At 40.2% G+C, this 23,178-nt stretch overlaps 1 protein-coding gene across 1 annotated transcript; it reads left to right on the forward strand.

Moving 5' to 3' along the window:
- The first annotated feature begins 33 nt into the window (after window positions 1-33).
- Window positions 34-21,240, forward strand: LOC124866714 (hexokinase HKDC1-like). The gene is made up of 21 exons (XM_047362624.1): window positions 34-511; window positions 2,585-2,747; window positions 2,851-3,008; window positions 3,129-3,251; window positions 3,371-3,466; window positions 5,567-5,666; window positions 6,679-6,862; window positions 6,971-7,126; window positions 7,197-7,430; window positions 8,572-8,713; window positions 8,825-8,978; window positions 9,142-9,281; window positions 9,440-9,559; window positions 9,649-9,744; window positions 10,432-10,531; window positions 10,722-10,834; window positions 12,530-12,693; window positions 12,798-12,953; window positions 13,045-13,132; window positions 19,910-20,055; window positions 20,152-21,240. Exons 1-21 carry the CDS (start codon window positions 449-451, stop codon window positions 20,285-20,287), a joined length of 2,832 nt encoding a protein of 943 aa, XP_047218580.1. The 5' UTR covers window positions 34-448; the 3' UTR covers window positions 20,288-21,240.
- The last annotated feature ends 1,938 nt before the right edge of the window (window positions 21,241-23,178 follow it).

Here is a 23,178-nt window from a genome sequence, read left to right on the forward strand (position 1 = left end):
GTTGCATGGTATTACACAATTTAGTTTTTCACGAATACTGCCTAAAATAAAAAATAACAAAAAACAAATTGTGCTGAGAAAATTCAGACGAAGAAAAATACTGAATACTTAATTATTCATTAAACTGAATTTAACCTGCATCTAACAGGAGAAAATCATGCAAAAGTAATCCGTACTCCATAATGACTCCTGAAAGGAGGGCAGGAATGGGCCACAGGTGATGGTGAGTGTGCAGGTAGGCGATAATGGGAGGGTGTCTTGTTAATCATTGAGCTGGTGCAGAGATTGATCACAACTCCGAGAATGTACAGGGACCGCATTGATTGAATAGATTTTTTTATTTGAATCATTTCAGTTTGGTGATTTCTCTCTCTCTGCTTTGCACACTGACGGGCGCACGCTCATAGATAAACTCACAGTTTCTGTGCTTCCTGTTTTGACTGTAAAGATGTTGGCTGTTCATCTTGTTTCATTGTTCTTCTCCAAACTTCAGGAGGATCCTACTAAGAAGGTAGGAGTCAACCCAATGCGATTTACATGGGTTGACACATTTTGTTTGTTTACATCTTAATGATGTAGCACAGCAATGTAATTATTGCATCACTTTATCTGTTCGATTCAAATTATGCCAAGTTGATCAAAGATTTAAGTCTTCCTTTTCTTGCTGTGTACAATTAAACAGGCAATTCTTTGTTTTGGGTTTCTCAATGGACCTCAAACACCACCAACATGAATATTCCTCAAATTACAGAGACTTTTCCTTACATTTGCCTTAAAGTTGTTTTACATGCATGCCATTTTACTGAAATTCAACTCAACAGATAAAGATGAACTGTAACAAGGTAATATAGTTACTGTGTCACCATTGGTCCTTACCAATGATTAACATGCCTTTCTCTCACAGTGCTGCTGCAGACATTCATTTAACTGCTGGTCTGACAGGGACAAAGTACTGACACTCCCAGTAATGATGAACCAGTTTAAAGCCAAGAAGAGATAGCACATTAGCAATTGCACTGGATAGTGAGATATTGTTTCATAAAATCACAACAGCAGTCAAAGTTCGGTTGAGAACAAGTTATGCCTCCAAATCAACCTGTGTAGATGTTAAGCTCCTACTAATGTCTTTATTAGCTGTTAAAGGCACCATTAGATGTGATAGTTAAAACAATTGAATTTAAGTGAAAAAATACTTTTTTTTTAAATTTATGTACACATTTTTATTCTGCATTGTCTGAGATTTCCAACCAAGTATTTTCTTTTCACTTGGCAATATTCAGCGCCTATACGGACTCGACATTTAATAAAGTAGTCATTTGTTTCTTGTTTATGACAATAAATGAATGGCTCAGTATTTTCTGAGTCATGACTACCTTTCCTACTGTGTATTATTTAAATAATTGTGTCTTCTCTGATTAAATTTAGTTAGAGCGAAAATAAGTGTGGCTGTGCAGAAATCTGCTTTTCTAGTACAAGAAGTCTAAAAGGAGTAGAAAGAACAATGCTTAAACTCACAAATTCTTGAAAAAAGGAGGAAAGCTAGTCATAGTTTGATTATTCATTTGATATGCAGTAATATAAATAAATATCAAAATACAGTATTCATACCTCTTCAATATTTTTAACATTCTGCCATGTTAAAACCACAAACTTCAGTGTATTTTATTGGGATTTTATGTGAAAGACTACGCCAAAGTAGTGGATAACTGTTAAGTTGAAGAAAAATAATTGTTTTGTTTTATTTTTACCAAAAAAAGGTAAAAGTGTGGCGTGGCTATGGATTCGTCGCCCTCTAGTGGTTACACTTTAAAACAATCATTTGTTGCAATTGTAGCTGCAAGTCATGTTTGCCCATTCTTCTTTGCAAAATAGTTCAAGCCCAGTCAGATTGAATAGTGGTGTGTGTGAACATCAATTTTCAATTCTTTTCAAGCCACATCTCCACTGAATTTAAGTCTGGACTTTGACTGGGCCATTCTAACCCATGCTTTCATCTAAACCATTTCATTAAAGCTGTGACTGTATGTTTAGGCTTTTTTGCCCTGCTGGAAGGTGACCAATTGCCCTGCATTTAGCATCATCTGGCTTTCCATTACCTTTGATCAGCATCCTTGTCCCTGCTGACAGGGAAGCGACATTATGCAGACACCAATGTATTTCATCTTAAGGATGGTGTGTTCAGTGTTTTTTTTTTTTTTTTTTCATTATTTGTGTTTGACTCATCTGACCAGAGCGGCAAACTGCGAACATGACTTTTTATGGCTTTCTTCAGAAAGGCCAGTTTTGTAGACTGCTCCACAAACAGCTGTCCTGCACACAGAGTTTCCACCTGAGACATGGATCTCTGCAGCTTCTAGTTACCCTAAGTTATAGTTAATTTAAGTGTCCTGGCTGCTTCTCTAAATAACCGTCTCTTTGCCTGGCCGGTCAGTTTATACACATGGCCGTGCTTTATAAGTTTTGCAGTTGTGCCATACTCTTTTTGTTTTCAGAAGATTGATTGCACGTGGTGTTCATCTTAAAACAAAATAATAAAATAAAGTTTTATTCAGCTGGGTCTCTCCCCTGTTTTTTCCCCCTAAAGGTGGACAGGTTCCTGCATGCGATGCGTCTCCACGATGACCAGTTAATTGACATCTCAAAGCGTTTCCTGGCTGAAATGAAGAAGGGGCTTTCAGCAGAAAGTACTGCAGCTGCAGCTGTGAAAATGCTGCCCACACAAGTCCGCTCCACTCCCGATGGATCAGGTTATACATCTTCATATAAATATACATATGCTGTATATATAAGACACAAACAACAGCAGGCGCTGGACCTTTTCTCTGTCTTACATTTTGTTCACACATGCAGAGAAAGGACAGTTTCTGGCTCTAGATCTTGGAGGCTCCAAGTTTAAGGTTCTCCGAGTTAAAGTCAGAGAGGATGTAGGAATTAGGAAAGGAGGAGTGGAACTGGAGGAGAAGACTTATCTGATACCAAAGGAGCTGCAGGTTGGGAGAGCTGATGAGGTAAAAAAACAAAAAAACAAATAGAAAATGTAATGTTGATTAGGTTGCAAACAGAACAGGAGTTAAAGGTTTTTCTTCTTTTTCCACTTCCCCCTCCTTTGTCTGATTTCTCATCTGCAGTTATTTGACCATGTCTCAGAGTCTTTGAAGGATTTCCTGCATGAAAAGAACATCAGTCCAAAGAAAAAGCATCCGTTAGCCTTTACGTTCTCCTTCCCCTGTGAGCACCCCAGTTTGGATCAGGTAGGACATCCTCCAGCCAAACATCTGCTTTTCACAAATGATTTCTACAGTGTTATTTACTCTTTTAGCAGTAAGGATCAGATGTTCATCCCTGTAACACATGATTTTCTGATCTGCAGGGATTATTATTAAACTGGTGCAAGAACTACAGAGTTCGCGGCCTTCAGGGGAAAGATGTGGTCAAGGCCCTCAAACAAGCCGTTGACAGAGCTGGGGTACGACGCAAGTATCCATTGCTACCTTTTTAAGCATCAATGCCATTGTTCATAAAAGCCCCCAGAGAAAGCTACTGGCCTTTTTATATGATGTTTCTCTTGAGGGTAACTTTCAATATGTTTCTTGATTTATTGAACAAGACATCTCAACAAATTAGAATATAATCAAGGGAATGAATTTATTTCAGTAATTCAATAAAAAAAAAAACTCATATCGTGTAGATTTATTTTATGCAAAGCAATATTTATTTCTTAAAATTTGGATGATATGGCTTAATGCTGATGAAAACATAAATTCAGTCAGTCAGTCATTTTCAATACTGCTTCTCCCATAGTGGGTCATGGGGAAGCTAGCTGGTGCCTATCTCCAGCAGTCTATGGGTGGGAGGCTGGGTACACCCTGGACAGGTTGCCAATCCATCGCAGGGCAACACACAAACAACAACACACACACCTAAGGGCAATTTAGAGAGACCAATTAACCTAACAGGCATGTCTTTGGACTGTGGGAGGAAGCCAGAGTACCTGGTGAGAACCCACGCATGCACAGGGAAAACATGCAAACTCCATGCGCCACCTTTAAAATTCATCAAAACAAAACTAAAACAAACGTGCAGAAATGTTATGTTATGGCCTACACAATCATGGGGATGACTTCTGCCTTGACAGTTATCCAGCACACAGTCATTGACGGCATAAGCCACAAAAGATCGTGGCTAAAGAATCAGGTTGATTTGACTGCCTGTATCCAAGCATCTTAAAGGAATGTCAAGTGGAAGTAAAAAGCGAAGCACAAATTTGCACAAGCAATCTATACAAAGCCTATCCACAGCAAAGCCCATTCAGGAGCTAGGCTACACCTGCTAAGCCATTCCTTAATCTGGAACACCTCAAAGGCATCTTACTTAGGGTAAGAGGAGAAGGACAGGCCTGTGGCTCAGTGAAGAGTGAAAAGGCACAGACATCAAACTTCATATGGTCCAGTGTAAAGTTTCCACAGCCAGTGAGGATTTGGGGAGCCATGTCATTTATTGCTACTGTGCTTGATTGTCCAACAAACTCTGCTGACCTAAACCGTATACATAATCTATGGAGTATTGTCAAGAGGAAGACAAGAGAGACCAGAACCAACATCGCAGACAAGCTGATGGGTGGTATGAAAGCAACCTGGGCTTTCTTTTGTAAATAAAATAAACGAAATGTGTCTCTTTGCTTGTTTTACAAATAGTGGTTTGCTCAGTCACTGGGCTCAACAATGAACAAATCCCATCTGGATTTCTGATATCTAACTAGATCATGTTAATATTTGTCTTAATCTCATTCCCACACATAACACTTCCTAATTTCATCTACAGGTGAAATTTGATCACAGCTTTTGCCACCAACACTTGTTCCTGTTTCACTCGTTTGCTTAGTTTATCCTGGGAGTTCCAGTGCGGCTCTCCTTGAGGTTCTGTTTAAGGCAAAGACCCATTTGCCAGAACTTTGGGGCTATTTATGCTTATTTGCGCCATAACTCATTCAATTAGCTTTGTATTTACCTTGTTAATCATTGATAGCAAAATTTCCTCCAAATACCAATAAAGCCAACCCACGTCCTAACATTATTTTTTTGTACCTCAGTCTGAGAACCATGACTCTAAAGAATGGATTGGAACCTGGACTATTTTTTTGTGTCCAAAAAATTGAACTTTTCAGAAAATTTTCCATTTTCTGAAAAGTTCAATTTTTTGGAAATGCTTGTAAATGTAAATGTATGCTGTTTAGTGAAAGTTCATGCTTTTTTTGTTTTGTTACTTTTGACTGGCAATGTATCAATGAGTCCCCAGATAGATGTGAAGGGTGATCGAAAGAGTTGATTTTCACAAGAAAACAAAAAATGAAGATACATGGTTTTCTTCATTGTTACTTTACAAATAAAGAATGCATATTTCATGACAGTCAGGTCAGTTAATTTGCTCTGGATACAGTTGTTTTCTATGCCAAAATATTACAACTTTCTAAAACATTTTTCCTGTATGGTAAAGCATTATAGCCAAGTAAAAGCATCCTCCATTACATGGCTGGTAGTCTAATGTCTTTCACTCCTGAACCCTGTAGGATATGGACATAGAGGTCTTGGCGATGGTTGATGACACTGTGGCGACCATGATGACCTGTGGATTTGATGACCAGTGCTGTGAAGTAGGACTCATCATTGGTAAAAATATTCACATTGTTTTTACTCATCACAGACTGTGGATTGCAGCTGCGTTGAAGTATGAACCACTTACCCAGTGTTTCATTTGCAACTTGTTCTTACCATTTAAGAACAAGATATACTATAAAGTTTTGATGCAGTTGTATCAATAGACATAAAAAGGCTGATAAAATAAATTAACTATTATCAAAGTCATATCAAGGTTTTAACCTTAGGGCCAGAATGAGGAAAAAAAAGTGAATAAATTAGTTTTTCCTGATTTTAATTTTATCTAGTTATGTTCATTGGATTTTCCAGGCTAGATCCCGTCTCTGTTACTTGTGATGGGGTATCTTTACATTGCTTCCTGCACGGTCTGTAGAAAATTGTAGACTGCAATTCATACAAAAAAATATATATGCCAAAAATAAAAGTAAGAAACTAGTAATGGTGTAAAAATAATTCACAGATTATTATCCTGTTACAACATATCAGCTATAATGCACCTTTGGTACTCCACCAACTCCCTCTAGTGGGCTTTGCCGAAGGGGAACAGTATGGCATTGTTTTTTATGCTGTTAGTAAAATATAGTTAGTACAATTTCTTGCAAAAGTATCTGTATCATTCACATTCGGTCCTGTTATAAGCACAGACCTCAGTGTATTTTACACGGATTTGGCATGATGCTGCCTCCACCATGTGTCACAGAAAAACTGCATTTATAGTGAGATTAAATTACACGCAGGCAAATTCTATTTACTAATTAGGTGACTTCTGGTAGCAACTGATTGCATCAGATTTACCTTGTGGGGAACAGATTGCACACGATTTGTATTGTGAAAGGCTTCGAAAACATGTATTATTTTACTACCCTTACCCAAATATGCACTTTTTATGTTGGTCTATCCCATTAAAGCCCAATAATTTACAATGTAATTTGAGGCTGTAATGTAACAAACCTTGAAAAACTTCAAGGGGTATAAAGGCATGCAAGGCTTTGTATAAAGGTGTAATGTGTGTGTTTGTGCATAGGAACTGGCACCAACGCCTGCTACATGGAGGAGCTGCGTCACATCGACCTAGTGGAGGGAGACGAGGGCCGGATGTGCGTGAACACTGAGTGGGGGGCGTTTGGAGATGATGGCGCGTTGGATCATTTCATCACAGAGTTTGACAGAGATGTCGATGCCGCCTCCCTCAACCCTGGAAAACAAATGTTAGAGAAACTGTTTTGTCTTCTGTCATGACAAGGCTCAACAGGATGGGAGTCACATGAACCCTTTTCACCTATATTCCCAAATGCTTTTTCTGATGATGTTTGTAGATTCGAGAAGATGGTTAGTGGGATGTATCTGGGTGAGTTGGTGAGGCTGGTTTTGTTAAAGATGGCTAAACTGGGACTGCTGTTTGATGGGCATGTGTCAGACGCTCTGAGGACCAAAGGGAAGATAACCACTGCAGATGTGGCAGCAATGGAGGAGTAAGCTGACTATATATTTGCGCCTTACAACATCTGACAACTGTGAGAACTCTCTTTGTTTTTTCTTTAGATACAGAAGTGGTCTTAAAAACACCAAGGACATCCTGACTCACCTTCATTTGAGCCCTTCACCTGACGACTGCATAGCTGTTCAGCAAGTCAGTACCATCGTCTCCTTCAGGTCCTCGAATCTGGTGGCTGCAGGGTTAACAGCTATCTTAACCCGGATCCGGCAGAACCGAAATTTGAGAGGATTAAGAATCACAATAGGAGTTGATGGCACCGTGTACAAAACACACCCACAGTAAGTCTTCACGGAGACTTCAAATTTACATTCTTTCAAGCAGATAAATTAATGGCAGCAAAGAAATTAGACATGGAAGATCAATATACAAAATCACAGAAAATACCAATTTTCATACAATAATTAGAACTACATTTTCAGAAACTTAGGATCTGATTTGACCTGAAAATACCAAGGAAATATTTATCAGCTACAACCCATACAGAAAATTATGTTAGATTTGACATAGCTAAATATAAAATATTTTAGGATCTGTCATCAGGACAGGTACCATTGTTAATATTTATAAAGGTGTACAGGAATCTGAGTTTACATGACATACAATGCCTTGCAATGGTATTTATTTAACATTTTCACATTTTGTTACATTATTAGATTTTATTTGAATTTTATAACTTTTCAAACTTTTTTTTTTACAAATACAAATCTGAAAAATGTGGCATAAATTTGTTTTTACTTTGTAGAACCACCTTTTGCTGCACTTATAGCTGGCAGAATTTTCCAGTTTGACTCTACTAGCTTTACATCAGTTTTTATAATTATACTTTGAACTATTCCATTGTATCTCTGACTGTACGATTTGGGTCCTTGTCCTGCTGGAAGTAGAACCTCCACCCCAGTCCAAAGTCTTTTGCAGTCTCTAGGACTGGTCTGTTTATAGCTCCCTGCTGAAGAAAAGCAACCCCCAACAACATGTTTCACATGTTCACTATATTTCATGGATGAGATGGTGTGTTCGAATGATGGCCTGTGATAGTTTTTTTTGCCACTCATTGGCATTCACAGATCAGCTGTATTTACACTGGGAGTGAATTGCACACAGTTTGTATTTGTTAAATTGCTGACTTCTTGAGGCAATTACTGCTCTGGATTTTATTTAGGGGTATCCAAATGTGGGGGATTGAATAAAAGTGACAACCACACTTTTTTGAATGGAATGCTTGAACTATTTTCCTTCCTTTTCATAATTATGCATCACTATGAGTTGGTCTGTCATAACCAGATTGTGGTAACCTGACAAAATGTGGCAAAGTTCCAGGGGTGAGAATACTTCTGCAAGGCAGTGTGTATCTTCAGAATCATATCATATTTTCCTAAATATTGGAGCTTTTTTTCCCCACAAACTTCCGCTCATCTACAGGTATTCTAAACGCCTTCATAAAGTGGTGAGGCGGTTGCTTCCTGACTGTCAGGTCAGGTTTGTCCTCTCGGAGAGCGGCAGCAGCAAAGGTGCTGCCCTTGTGGCAGCAGTCGCTCAGCGTCTGACATCACAGAGGCGAAGGGTGAGACTGCATAACTTCATGTGTTTAATTGTGTTTGAACAATTTTATTCACAGCTGAACCAAGTATAATCCTCCTTGGTATTGTTGAGATCTGACACTCCGTTACTGCAGGTGGATGAGGCTCTGTCACTCTTCCCACTGAAGCAACAGCAGCTCCAGCTGGTGAAGTCCAGGATGAGGGAAGGGCTGGAGGATGGGCTGAAGAGTAGAGGCTGCACAATAAAGATGCTTCCATCCTTTGTTTACCACACACCAGACGGCACAGGTATGAAAACAAACCCGGCTTTACTCAGACACCTCACATGCTCTAAAGGACAAACAGACAGTGAACAACTGAACAGTGACAGTTCAATCCTACATAGTTAAATCTTTACTCCATTTCAACTAGAAACAGAATCCAGTCCTTATGAAATTCCTTTGTTTTTCAGAGCGTGGAAAATACCTTGCTTTGGATCTGGGAGGAACAAACTTCAGAGCTATGCTTGTGAGATTTAAAAGACAGAAATCACAACTTTACCATAAGATTTACACCATTCCACTGGAGATAATGCAGGGAACTGGAGAGGAGGTAAGACGAGCCTTGTGCCATCATATTTAAATGATCCAAACAAAATAACTGTGCAGACAAATAGACTGTTGTATACCAGTTTGTGCAAAGAAGTCTCAGCAGAAAAAAAAATCTGTTTAAGTTCAATTTCTTAAATCTTTTTCTCTGACTGCCCTCAGTTATTTGATCACTTGGCTCAGTGTGTTTGTGACTTCCTGGACTACATGGGGCTGAAGAAAGCTCGCCTTCCTACAGGCTTCACCTTCTCTTTCCCTTGTGAGCAGTCTGGCATTGATACAGTAGGTGTACCCACATCAGTTTGAGCTCTGTTAGATTAGGTTAAATTTACAAGTAAATAGATGGTTGCATTGATTACATAATTTTGTAGGGCACGCTGGTGAGCTGGACCAAGGGCTTCAAGGCCACAGACTGTGTCGGTCAGGATGTTGTCAGCATGCTCCGAGAGGCCATCAAGAGACGCAACGTGAGTCTACATACCACAAACTCTTACAATATAGCAAAAGCATTCTTTTTTATGTTAAATAGGCAATAAAGCCTTTAAAATACTGTGCTGCTGGTTTTTTGTGTGTATCCACATATAAAGACACATTCTGCAGAAATTGTAATATGTAAAATGCAATGAGAGTACCTGGCAAAGGTATTCATATACCAGGAACTTTTTCAGATTTTGTCTTTTCTTTTTAGGAATTTAAGCTTTAAGCCTTTGTAAAACTAAATTTTGCTTTTGGGCTATATCTCTGCCTATTTTGCACATCTAGAGACTGGCGTTTTTGCTCATTCTTCTTTCCAAGATAACTCAAGTTCTGATTAGACAGAGAGCAGTAATTTCCAAGGCTGGCCAAACATTTTCAGTTGGATGTTGGTCCGAACTTCAGGTGGACCTTTCTAACACATGGTTATGCGTTGATCTAAACCATTTTTTTCACCTCTGACTGTATGTTTGGGGTCGTTGTCTTGGTGGAAGGTTAACCTTTGCCCCTGCCTCAAGTATTTTGCAACCTTTTTTCTAGGATTATCTTGTATTTAATTCTAGCCATCTTCCAAACAACTCTGACTTTCCTGTCCCTGGTGTAGAAAGGCATCACCAAAGCATGATGCTGCTATCACCATGTTTCACCATGTGTTTGCTGGTGTTTGTTTATGCCTTCAGGAGTTTGACTTGGACATTGTTGCGTTAGTCAATGACACAGTTGGGACTATGATGAGCTGCGCCTATGAGGATCCTCAGTGTGAAATTGGAATGATTGCAGGTATGTGACAGTAACTAGGAGGTGGATGGTAGCTACGGACTCTCTGGATTCAACTGGACCATATGAAGAAGCAGTATTGTAAATGGCTGATATGATGTATTTCTATTGAAAAACAGTCAAAAGTTTGGTGCAATAGTCTAAAGGTAATGAAAAAAACAAATCTAAAATCTGTTGGCACTCTGTGGTTTAGGGACAGGTTCAAACCTTTGCTACATGGAGGAACTGAAGAATATCAAGAAGATCGAACAGAGCAATGGCAGCACAAACACAAACAAAGGGAAACTAGAAGGGGAGGAGGATGAGGTAAAGAAGCAGATTTTAGAAGATGAGTAAGATAAAGGCAATACAGGTCCTTCTCAAAATATTAGCATATTGTGATAAAGTTCATTATTTTCTATAATGTCATGATGAAAATTTAACATTCATATATTTTAGATTCATTGCACACTAACTGAAATATTTCAGGTCTTTTATTGTCTTAATACGGATGATTTTGGCGTACAGCTCATGAAAACCCAAAATTCCTATCTCACAAAATTAGCATATTTCATCCGACCAATAAAAGAAAAGTGTTTTTAATACAAAAAACGTCAACCTTCAAATAATCATGTACAGTTACGCACTCAATACTTGGTCAGGAATCCTTTTGCAGAAATGACTGCTTCAATGCGGCGTGGCATGGAGGCAATCAGCCTGTGGCGCTGCTGAGGTCTTATGGAGGCCCAGGATGTTTCGATAGCGGCCTTTAGCTCATCCAGAGTGTTGGGTCTTGAGTCTCTCAACGTTCTCTTCACAATATACCACAGATTCTCTATGGGGTTCAGGTCAGGAGAGTTGGCAGGCCAATTGAGCACAGTGATACCATGGTCAGTAAACCATTTACCAGTGGTTTTGGCACTGTGAGCAGGTGCCAGGTTGTGCTGAAAAATGAAATCTTCATCTCCATAAAGCTTTTCAGCAGATGGAAGCATGAAGTGCTCCGAAATCTCCTGATAGCTAGCTGTATTGACCCTGCCCTTGATAAAACACAGTGGACCAACACCAGCAGCTGACACGGCACCCCAGACCATCACTGACTGTGGGTACTTGACACTGGACTTCTGGCATTTTGGCATTTCCTTCTCCCCAGTCTTCCTCCAGACTCTGGCACCTTGATTTCCGAATGACATGCAGAATTTGCTTTCATCCGAAAAAAGTACTTTGGACCACTGAGCAACAGTCCAGTGCTGCTTCTCTGTAGCCCAGGTCAGGCGCTTCTGCCGCTGTTTCTGGTTCAAAAGTGACTTGACCTGGGGAATGCGGCACCTGTAGCCCATTTCCTGCACACGCCTGTGCACGGTGGCTCTGGATGTTTCTACTCCAGACTCAGTCCACTGCTTCTGCAGGTCCCCCAAGGTCTGGAATCGGCCCTTCTCCACAATCTTCCTCAGGGTCCGGTCACCTCTTCTCGTTGTGCAGCGTTTTCTGCCACACTTTTTCCTTCCCACAGACTTCCCACTGAGGTGCCTTGATACAGCACTCTGGGAACAGCCTATTCGTTCAGAAATGTCTTTCTGTGTCTTACCCTCTTGCTTGAGGGTGTCAATAGTGGCCTTCTGGACAGCAGTCAGGTCGGCAGTCTTACCCATGATTGGGGTTTTGAGTGATGAACCAGGCTGGGAGTTTTAAAGGCCTCAGGAATCTTTTGCAGGTGTTTAGAGTTAACTCGTTGATTCAGATGATTAGGTTCATAGCTCGTTTAGAGACCCTTTTAATGATATGCTAATTTTGTGAGATAGGAATTTTGGGTTTTCATGAGCTGTATGCCAAAATCATCCGTATTAAGACAATAAAAGACCTGAAATATTTCAGTTAGTGTGCAATGAATCTAAAATATATGAATGTTAAATTTTCATCATGACATTATGGAAAATAATGAACTTTATCACAATATGCTAATATTTTGAGAAGGACCTGTATATTCATACTTTTGTTTTTATTTGTTTTCTCTCTTGGCAGAATGCTGCAGTGGAGGCAGTGAAGTCAGACGGGACGGCTGAAAAATCAAAGATGTGTATAAACACAGAGTGGGGCGGTCTGGGTGATGACCGCTGTCTGGATGACATCATCACACCTTATGACACTGAGGTGGATATACAGTCAGTAAACCCTGGAAAACAAAGGTTATCAAATAATCCTCATTATTTTAGTCCTTTAAGCAGGAGAGACATGTGAAGCATGTTTCTTGATGTGCATGTCATGTTATTTTCTTCTGTTTCATGTTTAGGTTTGAAAAGCTGACCAGTGGGATGTATCTGGGTGAAATCGTTAGACAGGTTTTACTGGATCTCACCAGAAGAAGTCTCCTGTTCAAAGGACATGTCAGTGAAACCTTAAAAACCCCTGGGATATTTGAAACTAAATATTTGTCACAAATAGAGAGGTAGCAAAATCTGTTAATGAATATTTCAGGTATTTCCCGAGCTCTTTTGTTCTGTATTAAAGGTTTACTGCTTTGTGTTTCCTCTGCCTAGTGATCGCTTGGCTCTGCTGCAGGTCAGGTCTATTCTGCAGCAGCTGGGGCTACACAGCACCTGTGACGACAGTATAATTGTCAAAGAGGTAGGAAACAGAAAAGCAGTGAGCTAATTAGCCATGTTTAGAAGATAATGGCTGTTGGAGGGAACATGATTTAACCCAACCATATTTGTTTTTTCTACAAGAAAAAATGTACCTTTAGAGACTTTGAACTCATATTATATCACAAGTGTTGTATTTTTCTACCAAGACTTAAATCTAAACTACCATACTGCCATGAATATATACAGGGAACTGGAACAGGTTTCATTAAGTGGTTGGTCATGGTGCTGAGACAGCATATGATTATATGAATATTGCGCATAACATTTAAAGCCTATATTTAACTGTTAAAAGTTAAAAACTCAAGAGTTTAAACTTTTTCCACTTTTTGATATCTAGTTTTCCTTATTCACTTGAGTGCATCTTTAAACGAGCTCAGCCCTACACAAGGTGGCAGCAAAAATCTAGTTTTATAGATTTGATATTTATACACTCTTGGAAGAGATTATTCTTAATATGTTGAGATCACAGATACGTTGATATGATATACCATAGATGATAACATATTAAGGTTTTAAGGAATTATTCTCTTTTTTTTTTTTTTTTACGGAACGTCCGTTACAGGAATGGAGCAACAAACTTATCTGTGGTATTATTCTTGCAGAAAATGACTCCAACAATCTTAACTCCTCTTGGAAACTAGTATTTGATAGATAAATAGAAGGTTCAGAGCAATAGGTACCGTTATAGTAAAAATAAAATACATGTCCTAGTTATTTTGTTGTTATCCTTAGTTTTCACAATTTGTTCTAGTTTTGCTTCATCTTTAATTTGAAAACATAACATGATGGGGTCTGTGGTTGAACTGGTCAACCTCTTGCCACATTTCAGGCTTCAAACATAAAGATATAAAATTCTAATTTTTTGTGAAGAATCAACAAGTGGGACACAATCGTGAAGTGGAATGAAATTTATTGGATGTGTCAAACTTTTTTAACAAATAAAAAACTGAAAAGTGGGGCGTGCAATATTATTCGGCCCCTTTCCTTTCAGTGCAGCAAACTCACTCCAAAAGTTCAGTGAGGATCTCTGAATGATCCAATGTTGTCTCAAATGACTGATGATGATAAATAGAATCCACCTGTGTGTAATCAAGTCTCCGTATAAATGCACCTGCTCTGTGATAGTCTCAGGGTTCTGTTCAAAGCACAGAGAGCATCATGAAGACCAAGGAACACACCAGGCAGGTCCGAGATACTGTTGTGGAGAAGTTTAAAGCCGGATTTGAATACAAAAAGATTTCCCAAGCTTTAAACATCCCAAGGAGCACTGTACAAGCAATCATATTGAAATGGAAGGAGTATCAGACCACTGCAAATCTACCAAGACCCGGCCGTCCCTCTAAACTTTCATCTCAAACAAGGAGAAGACTGATCAGAGATGCAGCCAAGAGGCCCATGATCACTCTCGATGAACTGCAGAGATCTACAGCTGAGGTGGGAGAGTCTGTCCATAGGACAACAATCAGTCGTACACTGGACAAATCTGGCCTTTATGGAAGAGTGGTAAGAAGAAATCCATTTCTCAAAGATATCCATAAAAAGTCTCCTTTAAAGTTTGCCACAAGCCACCTGGGAGACACACCAAACATGTGGAAGAAGGTGCTCTGGTCAGATGAAACCAAAATCAAACTGTTTGGCCACAATGCAAAACGATATGTTTGGCGTAAAAGCAACACAGCTCATCACCCTGAACACACCATCCCCACTGTCAAACATGGTGGTGGCAGCATCATGGTTTGGGCCTGCTTTTCGTCAGCAGGGACAGGGAAGATGGTCAAAATTGATGGGAAGATGGATGGGGCCAAATACAAGACCATTCTGGAAGAAAACCTGTTGGAGTCTGCAAGAGACCTAAGACTGGGACGGAGATTTATCTTCCAGCAAGACAATGATCCAAAACATAAAACCAAATCTACAATGGAATGGTTCACAAATAAATGTATCCAGGTGTTGTAATGGCCAAGTCAAAGTCCAGACCTGAATCCAATCAAGAATCTGTGGAAAGAGCTGAAGACTGCTGTTCATGAACGCTCTCCATCCAACCTCACTGAGCTCCAGCTGTTTTGCAAGGAAGAATGGACAAGAATTTCAGTCTCTCAATGTGCAAAACTGAAAGAGACATACCCCAAGCGACTTGCAGCTGTAACTGCAGCAAAGGGTGGCGCTACAAAGTATTAACGCAAGGGGGCCGAATAATATTGCACGCCCCACTTTTCAGTTTTTTATTTGTTAAAAACGTTTGACACATCCAATAAATTTCATTCCACTTCATGACTGTGTCCCACTTGTTGTTGATTTTTCACAAAAAATTTGAATTTTATAGCTTTATGTTTGAAGCCTGAGTTGTGGCAAGAGGTTGAAAAGTTCAAGGGGGCCGAATACGTTCGCAAGGCATTGTAGGTTTCCCAGAAGCCTAATGGAAAGATTTTTCAGCCTTCTGATGCGTATATCTCATTTTAAACTCAAAGCAAAAATTTGGGTAAGAGGTTGTTTTCTTCGGGTGGCACAGTTGTTAGCACTGATGCCTTGAAAAAAGAGGTTGCTGGGTTCAAATTCCAGCTGGTGGCCTCTCTGCATGGAGTTTCTCTGTTTTTTTACATGCATGCATGGGTTCTATCCTGATACTCCAGCATCCTACTGGGTTCAATATCGGTCTGTTTCACAACCCCTTGAACCATCTGGATCTCTGTGTGCAGTTCTGACTCTTTGTCTCTCGGCTTGGTTGATAGGGAAATGTTGGCACAAACAGCTAATTGAATAGTCCATTAGATAGCTGAGTGGTTCTGGTCTATGAATCAGTCTTGGACATAAATATTAGCAACTGGCACAGCTGGAGGACAATACCGATGGAAGAAGTTGGAGGGAGCGTGTTTTCATAGGTCGTACTGGCCTGCTGGCATATGATGAGGCACAGCTTATCAGCCGGTTTAGATTGCCCAGGGCAATTATTATGGAGCGCTGCACAGAGCTGGCCCCAGTGTTACAGTGGGAAACTAGGAGGAACCGTGCATCACCGGTGCCACTTCAAGTTCTCACTACACTGCGGTCCTTTCAACCAGAGCTGACTGATAGGTCGAGTATTTAGCAATCATCCCTGAGCCGTGCCATACCAGCCATATGGGTCGGCCTCATCCGTATGTTCCTCAGATATATAAAGTTCCCCTAAACTGTGGCTCTCATTGCACCAAGAAGCTGATTTCTGAATGTACTCAGAGCTAAGGCTGCACTCATTGCTACAAGGGCCCCATCTGTAAGAGACTATGCTTTTGTGAATAGAAAGCTTTTTCATTCAATATATGTGCAACCTACAGGGGTTGGACCATAAAACTGAAACACCTGGTTTTAGACCACAATAATTTATTAGTATGGTGTAGGGCATCCTTTTGCGGCCAATACAGCATCAATTCGTCTTGGGAATGACATATACAAGTCCTGCACAGTGGTCATAGGGATTTTAAGCCATTCTTCTTGCAGGATAGTGGCCAGGTCACTACGTGATACTGGTGGAGGAAAACGTTTCCTGACTCGCTCCTCCAAAACACCCCAAAGTGGCTCAATAATATTTAGATCTGGTGACTGTGCAGGCCATGGGAGATGTTCAACTTCACTTTCATGTTCATCACACCAATCTTTCACCAGTCTTGCTGTGTGTATTGGTGCATTGTCATCCTGATACACGGCACCACCTTCAGGATACAATGTTTGAACCATTGGATGCACATGGTCCTCAAGAATGGTTCAGTAGTCCTTGGCAGTGACGCGTCCATCTAGCACAAGTATTGGGCCAAGGGAATGCCATGAAATGGCAGCCCAAACCATCACTGATCCACTCCCATGCTTCACTCTGGGCATGCAACAGTCTGGGTGGTACGCTTTTTTGGGGCTTCTCCACACCGTAACTCTCCCGGATGTGGGGAAAACAGTAAAGGTGGACTCATCAGAGAACAATACATATTTCACATTGTCCACAGCCCAAGATTTGCACTCCTTGCACCATTGAAACCAACGTTTGGCATTGGCATGAGTGACCAAAGGTTTGGCTATAGCAGCCAGGCCGTGTATATTGACCCTGTGGAGCTCCCGACGGACAGTTCTGGTGGAAACAGGAGAGTTGAGGTGCACATTTAATTCTGCCGTGATTTGGGCAGCTGTGGTTTTATGTTTTTTGGATACAATCCGGGTTAGCACCCGAACATCCCTTTCAGACAGCTTCCTCTTGCGTCCACAGTTAATCCTGTTGGATGTGGTTCGTCCTTCTTGGTGGTATGCTGACATTACCCTGGATACCGTGGCTCTTGATACATCACAAAGACTTGCTGTCTTGCGCCAGCAAGACGTGCACCAACAATTTGTCCTCTTTTGAACTCTGGTATGTCACCCATAATGTTGTGTGCATTTCAATATTTTGAGCAAAACTGTGCTCTTACCCTGCTAATTGAACCTTCACACTCTGCTCTTACTGGTTTCAATGTGCAATCAATAAAGACTGGCTACCAGGCTGGCCCAATTTAGCCAATAAACCTCGCACACTAAAATGACAGGTGTTTCAGTTTCATTGTCCAACCCCTGTATTTTCAATGCTTAAATGTGTCTAACAAATGCAGTACCACGTTGACATCCTCATCTTATGATTCCTTTATACTATAAAAATAATTATAATTATTCTAATTATAATAGTTGTGTTGGGAACAAGCCTCAATCAGTCTCCATGCACGATGGGGGATTCTAGGTGATTTTCTATTTTTTTATGTGACGTCCTGAATGGTTGTAAAGATTTAAAGTTCTTCACATAGTGTGTGTGGTGACAGTCTTCCTAATAGAAGTATAGGAGGCATATTCAGGTCATTATAATGATGTGGTATACTTTACGATGATCAGCATTGAGCTATGATTGAGCCCAGTGCAGCAGCTAGACAGCGCTTTTTATTTTCAGCCAGGTTCGAGTAGCTGATGTCATCCAAGAAGTTGTTGGTTTGCTGTAATTCACTACAGACATCCCTCATGTTGTGTAGACAGTCTCTCTTAATGTTTTTCCAACGAAAGCAACCGATTTGGTTCTTTGACTGCTGCCATGGCTATTTTGATACGTGGTGGGTGTTTTCCGGCTATTAATACTACTAAGTATTAATGGGCAGGGACTGTGCAGTTCAAGCGCCATGTGCTGCTGCACCCAATTCACTGCAAACTGAGATGTATGCAGGCATTGTGTGCCCTGACATGTTTATACATGGTTTCGTACGTCTAAATTTTTGTGTGTGCAAACTTTTAGTATGAAAGCTGCACACTCTTATATACATGAGGCCCTTGGTGTCAAAACAATTCAGTTTCAGGCTCATCAGTGCAAAGATTTTTCCAGGCAAACTTTATATTGACCTTCATGTTTTTTATGAGAGCAACAGTTTCCTCCTTTCATTGCACTTTAATAACAGCAGTAGCAGTAGCCTGCTGTAGGCCCCTTGATGGCATTTTAGTGTTTTTGGAGACCTCTTTAAGCATCTTGTGGCCTGCTCTCAAGATGAACTTGTTTGGATGGAGAGACCTGGGCATGTAGGAAGTTGCCTTGAATATTCTCAGCTTTAGGACTATTTCACAGGGGAATGGTGGATTTTAAACTGTTTTAGACCACACTCATAATACGCTAGTATTCTTTCTTTTGATCCCACCATGGGGTTTATTCTCACTTCAACAATCAGGAGCACACCACACTAAATGTCTATGGTTATAACAAAGCAGACATCCTTCAAAATGCTGAGTACTGTTGTTTTAATCTTGTGCACCTCATGTGAGACACCTATCTATGAGTTTAGCCTTTTTAAATGTGAGTAATTCAGTCCTAACATTACATAATGTTTTTATTACATTTTACAGATTTGTTTAAATCATTTTTGTTGTTTATTCAAATAACTTCAATTTCTTAATTTGGTTAAAATTGCTTGTGATTAGCACTGTTGCCTTGAAGCATGCAGGTCCTGGGTTCAACTTGTGGCCAGGGGTCTTTCTGCATGGAGTGTGCATGTTTTCACCGTGCATGTGTGGGTTCTCTCTGGGTACTCTGGCTTCCTCCCACAGTCCAAAAACATGACTGTTGGGTTAATTGGTCTCTCTAAATTGCCCTTAGGTATGAATGGGTGTGTGCGTGGTTGTTTGTCTTGTGTGTCTCTGTGTTGCTCTGGGATGGACTGGCGACCTGTCCAGGTTGTACCCCGCCTCTCACCTGTAGAGCGCTAGAAATAGGCACCAGTTCCCCGCGACCCTGTGTGGAAGAAGCGGATATAGAAAATGGAGGGTTAAAATTTATTTAAAAAATCCATATGTCCAAATATGCTACAGAAACACAGACTTTCATTGGGTTTCCTAATTACTCCACAGGTGTGTTAGAGTTCACACCCAAAGATGACAGGCCTCTCTTCACAGTTTATAGGTGTATGACTTAATAAGTTCACTCTGTATGTTGTTTTATGTTATATTCAGCCTTACCTCATTGGTAAAGCCAGACTGTATTTTAATATATTCAAATTTTATGCTCCAGCCAAACTAAGCAACACAAAGAAAAGACTTGAAACTGGAGTATTGGCCTTTTTCTGGGTTTAAAACTAACTCGAATAGCAGAGAGTTAAAAGTTGATTTTCTTTTAGCTTTGGAAAATAACTGTACAACCTCATCTTTATGTTGAGTAATAATTTTTGTGTAGCTGTGGTATTGTTTGGCTCAGCTGGTAACTGTTGCAATAACGATAAGGGTCCTCATTGTTGTGCAGGTGTGTGGAGCAGTGTCATGTCGCGCAGCTCAACTGTGTGGGGCAGGAATGGCGGCAGTGGTGGATAAGATCAGAGAAGACCGTAGATTGGACCGTCTGAGCATCACTGTGGGGGTAGATGGGGCTCTGTACAAACTGCATCCACAGTGAGTTACTCTGTTACTGTTGTTGTGTGAATTGTGCATTGTTGAATTCTTCAAGCTGCCTCCTCAGTGCTCTATTTTCTCTGTCACTCCTTGTAGTTTCTCTCAGGTCCTAAAAGAGACTGTGAGAGTTATGGCTCCTCAGTGCGATGTGACCTTCCTGCCGTCAGAGGAAGGCAGCGGGAAAGGTGCTGCCCTCATTGCGGCCGTGGTCCGACACCGGCAGGAGATTTGACCTTACATGGCTGAAAACAATAACACTTCCTGCTTTTGGTCTCATGTTGGTCTTAGAAAACCTAAGGCTGTTGTCACCCCAGAAGCAAGAACTGCAAATGGAAAATAACCTTCTGAGTTAAATAAGTTTTAAAGGCACTAGACTTGAATTAGGGGATGTTTGCATATACAGTAAGTGTAACTGTTTGTGTTAAGTTCTAGGATATTGACCTTATTTACATTAAGTATTTTCTGCCCTGGTCAGTTTGCCCTACCCAAGGTTAGATTAATAGTGACTTTTTCTGAAACTCTTAGAAGGTCAAGTATTTTTGATTAGATACGAACTGTTTTTGTTTCAAACCAAGCCAGCCCTTTTATGGTTCCAGATAGTGTCTTTCTTTGTAAAGAACACATGCAATGCTTCTAAAGGTTTTCTTACCTCTTGAGACTTTTACTATTTATCACATTATAACCACAATCAATAAAGACAAGATCCTAAAGCATTGGGATTTTATGTGATAGAAGAACACAAAATAGTGCAGAATTGTAAACTGGAAAGAAATGCAAATCTGAATTGTGTGGTGTGCATTTGCTTTCAGCTCCCTTTAGTCAGTGCCTTGTATGTCTCTACTAGCTTTGCATATCTTGACACTTTAATTTCTGTCCATTCCTCTTTATAAAGGTGTATGGAGAACTTATATAAACATCAGTTTTCAAATCTTGCAAAGACCTAAATATATTTTGATATGGACTTTGTCTTGTAATGATTTGACCTTAACCATTCCATTGTAGCTCTGGCTCTATATTTAGGCTTGTTTTGCTGCTGGATGGGGAACCCTACACTCCAGTCCTACGTCCTTTGAAGCCTCTAACAGGTTTTCTCCCAGGAATTCTCTGTATTTAGCTCTATCCATGTTTATATTAACTGTGACCACCTTCCCTGCCTCTGCTTAATAAATGATCCCCACAGCATGATACCTTCACCACTATGTTTAACCATAGGGGTGAGGTCTTCAGAGTGATTTGCAGCATTAGTTTTTTCACCATACATAGCGATTTCCATCAGTCCAGAGCACAAATTTGGGAAAATTGTTTAAATTCACCACAGCTTTATCCATTTGTGTCCAGACCCGGCCCCAATGGGCGGGCCGGGGGGAGGCCGAGGGGGGACGGGCTCCTCCATTCAGGCATCCAGGCCCCCCCAAGACAGATTACAATACCCATAAAAAATTAAATTCCAACAACGCATTGTATTGACCTAAGACAACCAACAGACGGTGCTGGACGCTATTAAACTGAACTTTTGAAGGCGGTAAAGAAGACACTGAAAAAGTAGGTTGCTAAAAGGATCCTAAAATGGACATTAGAACTTGCAAGGCAAGTGCAACCAGGCACTGCGGCCCCAAGCACTTCCGTCCCTCCTCTCTGCAGGCACAACTGTCGCCGCAGCCCCGGTGTCAGACACTCCGCCACCGGATGGCAGCAGCAAGCATCACTCATATCCAGATGACCTCGGTGTGGATAAACCTAAAAAGTGTGCCTTAAAAATTATCCTGTTTGACATTTCTCTGGAAAAAAAACGCAGTTTTTCCTTATGCGTGGTACCAAAACAGACCCTGGCCAGAATATTCAGTGAACATGGTTGCAGCATACTGTTTCCCTTGCAGACAGTTTAGTTCTCACACATTATCAGCTGACACAGCATTTAAAGAAATAGGCTTTATAGCAGGGGCGTTTTTAGGGTCTCAAAATGTTGGGGGCTTTAGCCCAAATCCAAAATATTTAGATTTCAATAAGACAATTTCTAGGTAATTTAAAGTTAAAATAATATAGGACATATTATCCCAGTTCACTGTCTTGGCTGGTTCTAGACTGAATGTAAATTATTGTGAATCAAACAAAATGTATTGCAATAATTTTACTTTTTATTTTTGTTAGAAGCTGAATGAAGGACAAGGAGAAGCACAGTTTAGGCCTGATGAAAAACCATTTTGCTGAAGCAAATAATGACACATTTTGAGGTATTTAGAAAAGAACTTAATCAGAATTTTTGCTGACAAACATTTTTCTTAAACTCAGAGATGTTTACTATGGGCCAGATAAATGTGCTTCTTTTGTCATCTATATAAATTACCTTTTTTAAACGTTACATTCTCATCAAAGTGTTTCACTCCTGAGGCTCCATTGTCTTTATTCTTATATTTCAAAAAAGGAAAGTGGTATAAAGTTGATTTTCCTAAATCTTAGTCAAATGGTAAAATCCTAAAACACATTTATTTTATTATGCCAAGAGCTTTCGAAACATTTTATTAAAATTGTTCCTTCTTTTATGAACCTGTTCTCTTTTATCGTCATCTTTTGAGCCCTTCATTCCACTTCTGAAGAAATTTGTCCTGCCAAAAATAATAAATGAAACATTTTACAACCCAGTCTTTTGTTTTGCATGTGAGACATTAGTGCAGTTCTTCCTATTAAACACTGAGAGGAAAGGGTGTTAAATTTCTTCTCCTTTTAACTCATTGTCAGGTTAGGTGGCGCGGGACGTGATTATATGGAACACAATTGAAAACATCTGATTGTTTTTAAATAAAAATGTGAAGTCCAATACCATTTTGTGGCTGCATCTGTTTAATACTTCTATGTTTCTTCTATCAAGAAGTCCGGGGCTGTTCAGAAAACAGTCAGGTCTAACTACGTGCCTGCTTTAGAGGTTAGAAACATGCCTTAGAAAAAGACTGATCAAGCATGGCTCCTTAAAATACTTATATGTGTGAGAACCTTTGGAAAGAGAAAATGACGCGCATTGACACTGGTTCCGAAATCACAACCCTGGTGCACAAAGAGCAGTTGGCCCACAACAGATATTATGTGAGCTCATTGTTAGGGTTTGAAAACTTTTGTATTGTTTGTCAC

This window comes from Girardinichthys multiradiatus, chromosome 4 (genome assembly GCF_021462225.1).
Source record: "Girardinichthys multiradiatus isolate DD_20200921_A chromosome 4, DD_fGirMul_XY1, whole genome shotgun sequence".
Classification (NCBI taxonomy): Eukaryota; Metazoa; Chordata; class Actinopteri; order Cyprinodontiformes; family Goodeidae; genus Girardinichthys; species Girardinichthys multiradiatus.

Excerpts from the sequence above, each read along its gene's own strand:
- LOC124866714 (XM_047362624.1), top strand. The coding sequence starts at position 449 with ATGTTGGCTGTTCATCTTGTTTCATTGTTCTTCTCCAAACTTCAGGAG. Across the intron at positions 3,009-3,128 it reads AGGTTGGGAGAGCTGATGAG|TTATTTGACCATGTCTCAGA; the intron begins GTAAAAAAACAA and ends TCTCATCTGCAG. Across the intron at positions 8,714-8,824 it reads TGACATCACAGAGGCGAAGG|GTGGATGAGGCTCTGTCACT; the intron begins GTGAGACTGCAT and ends CCGTTACTGCAG.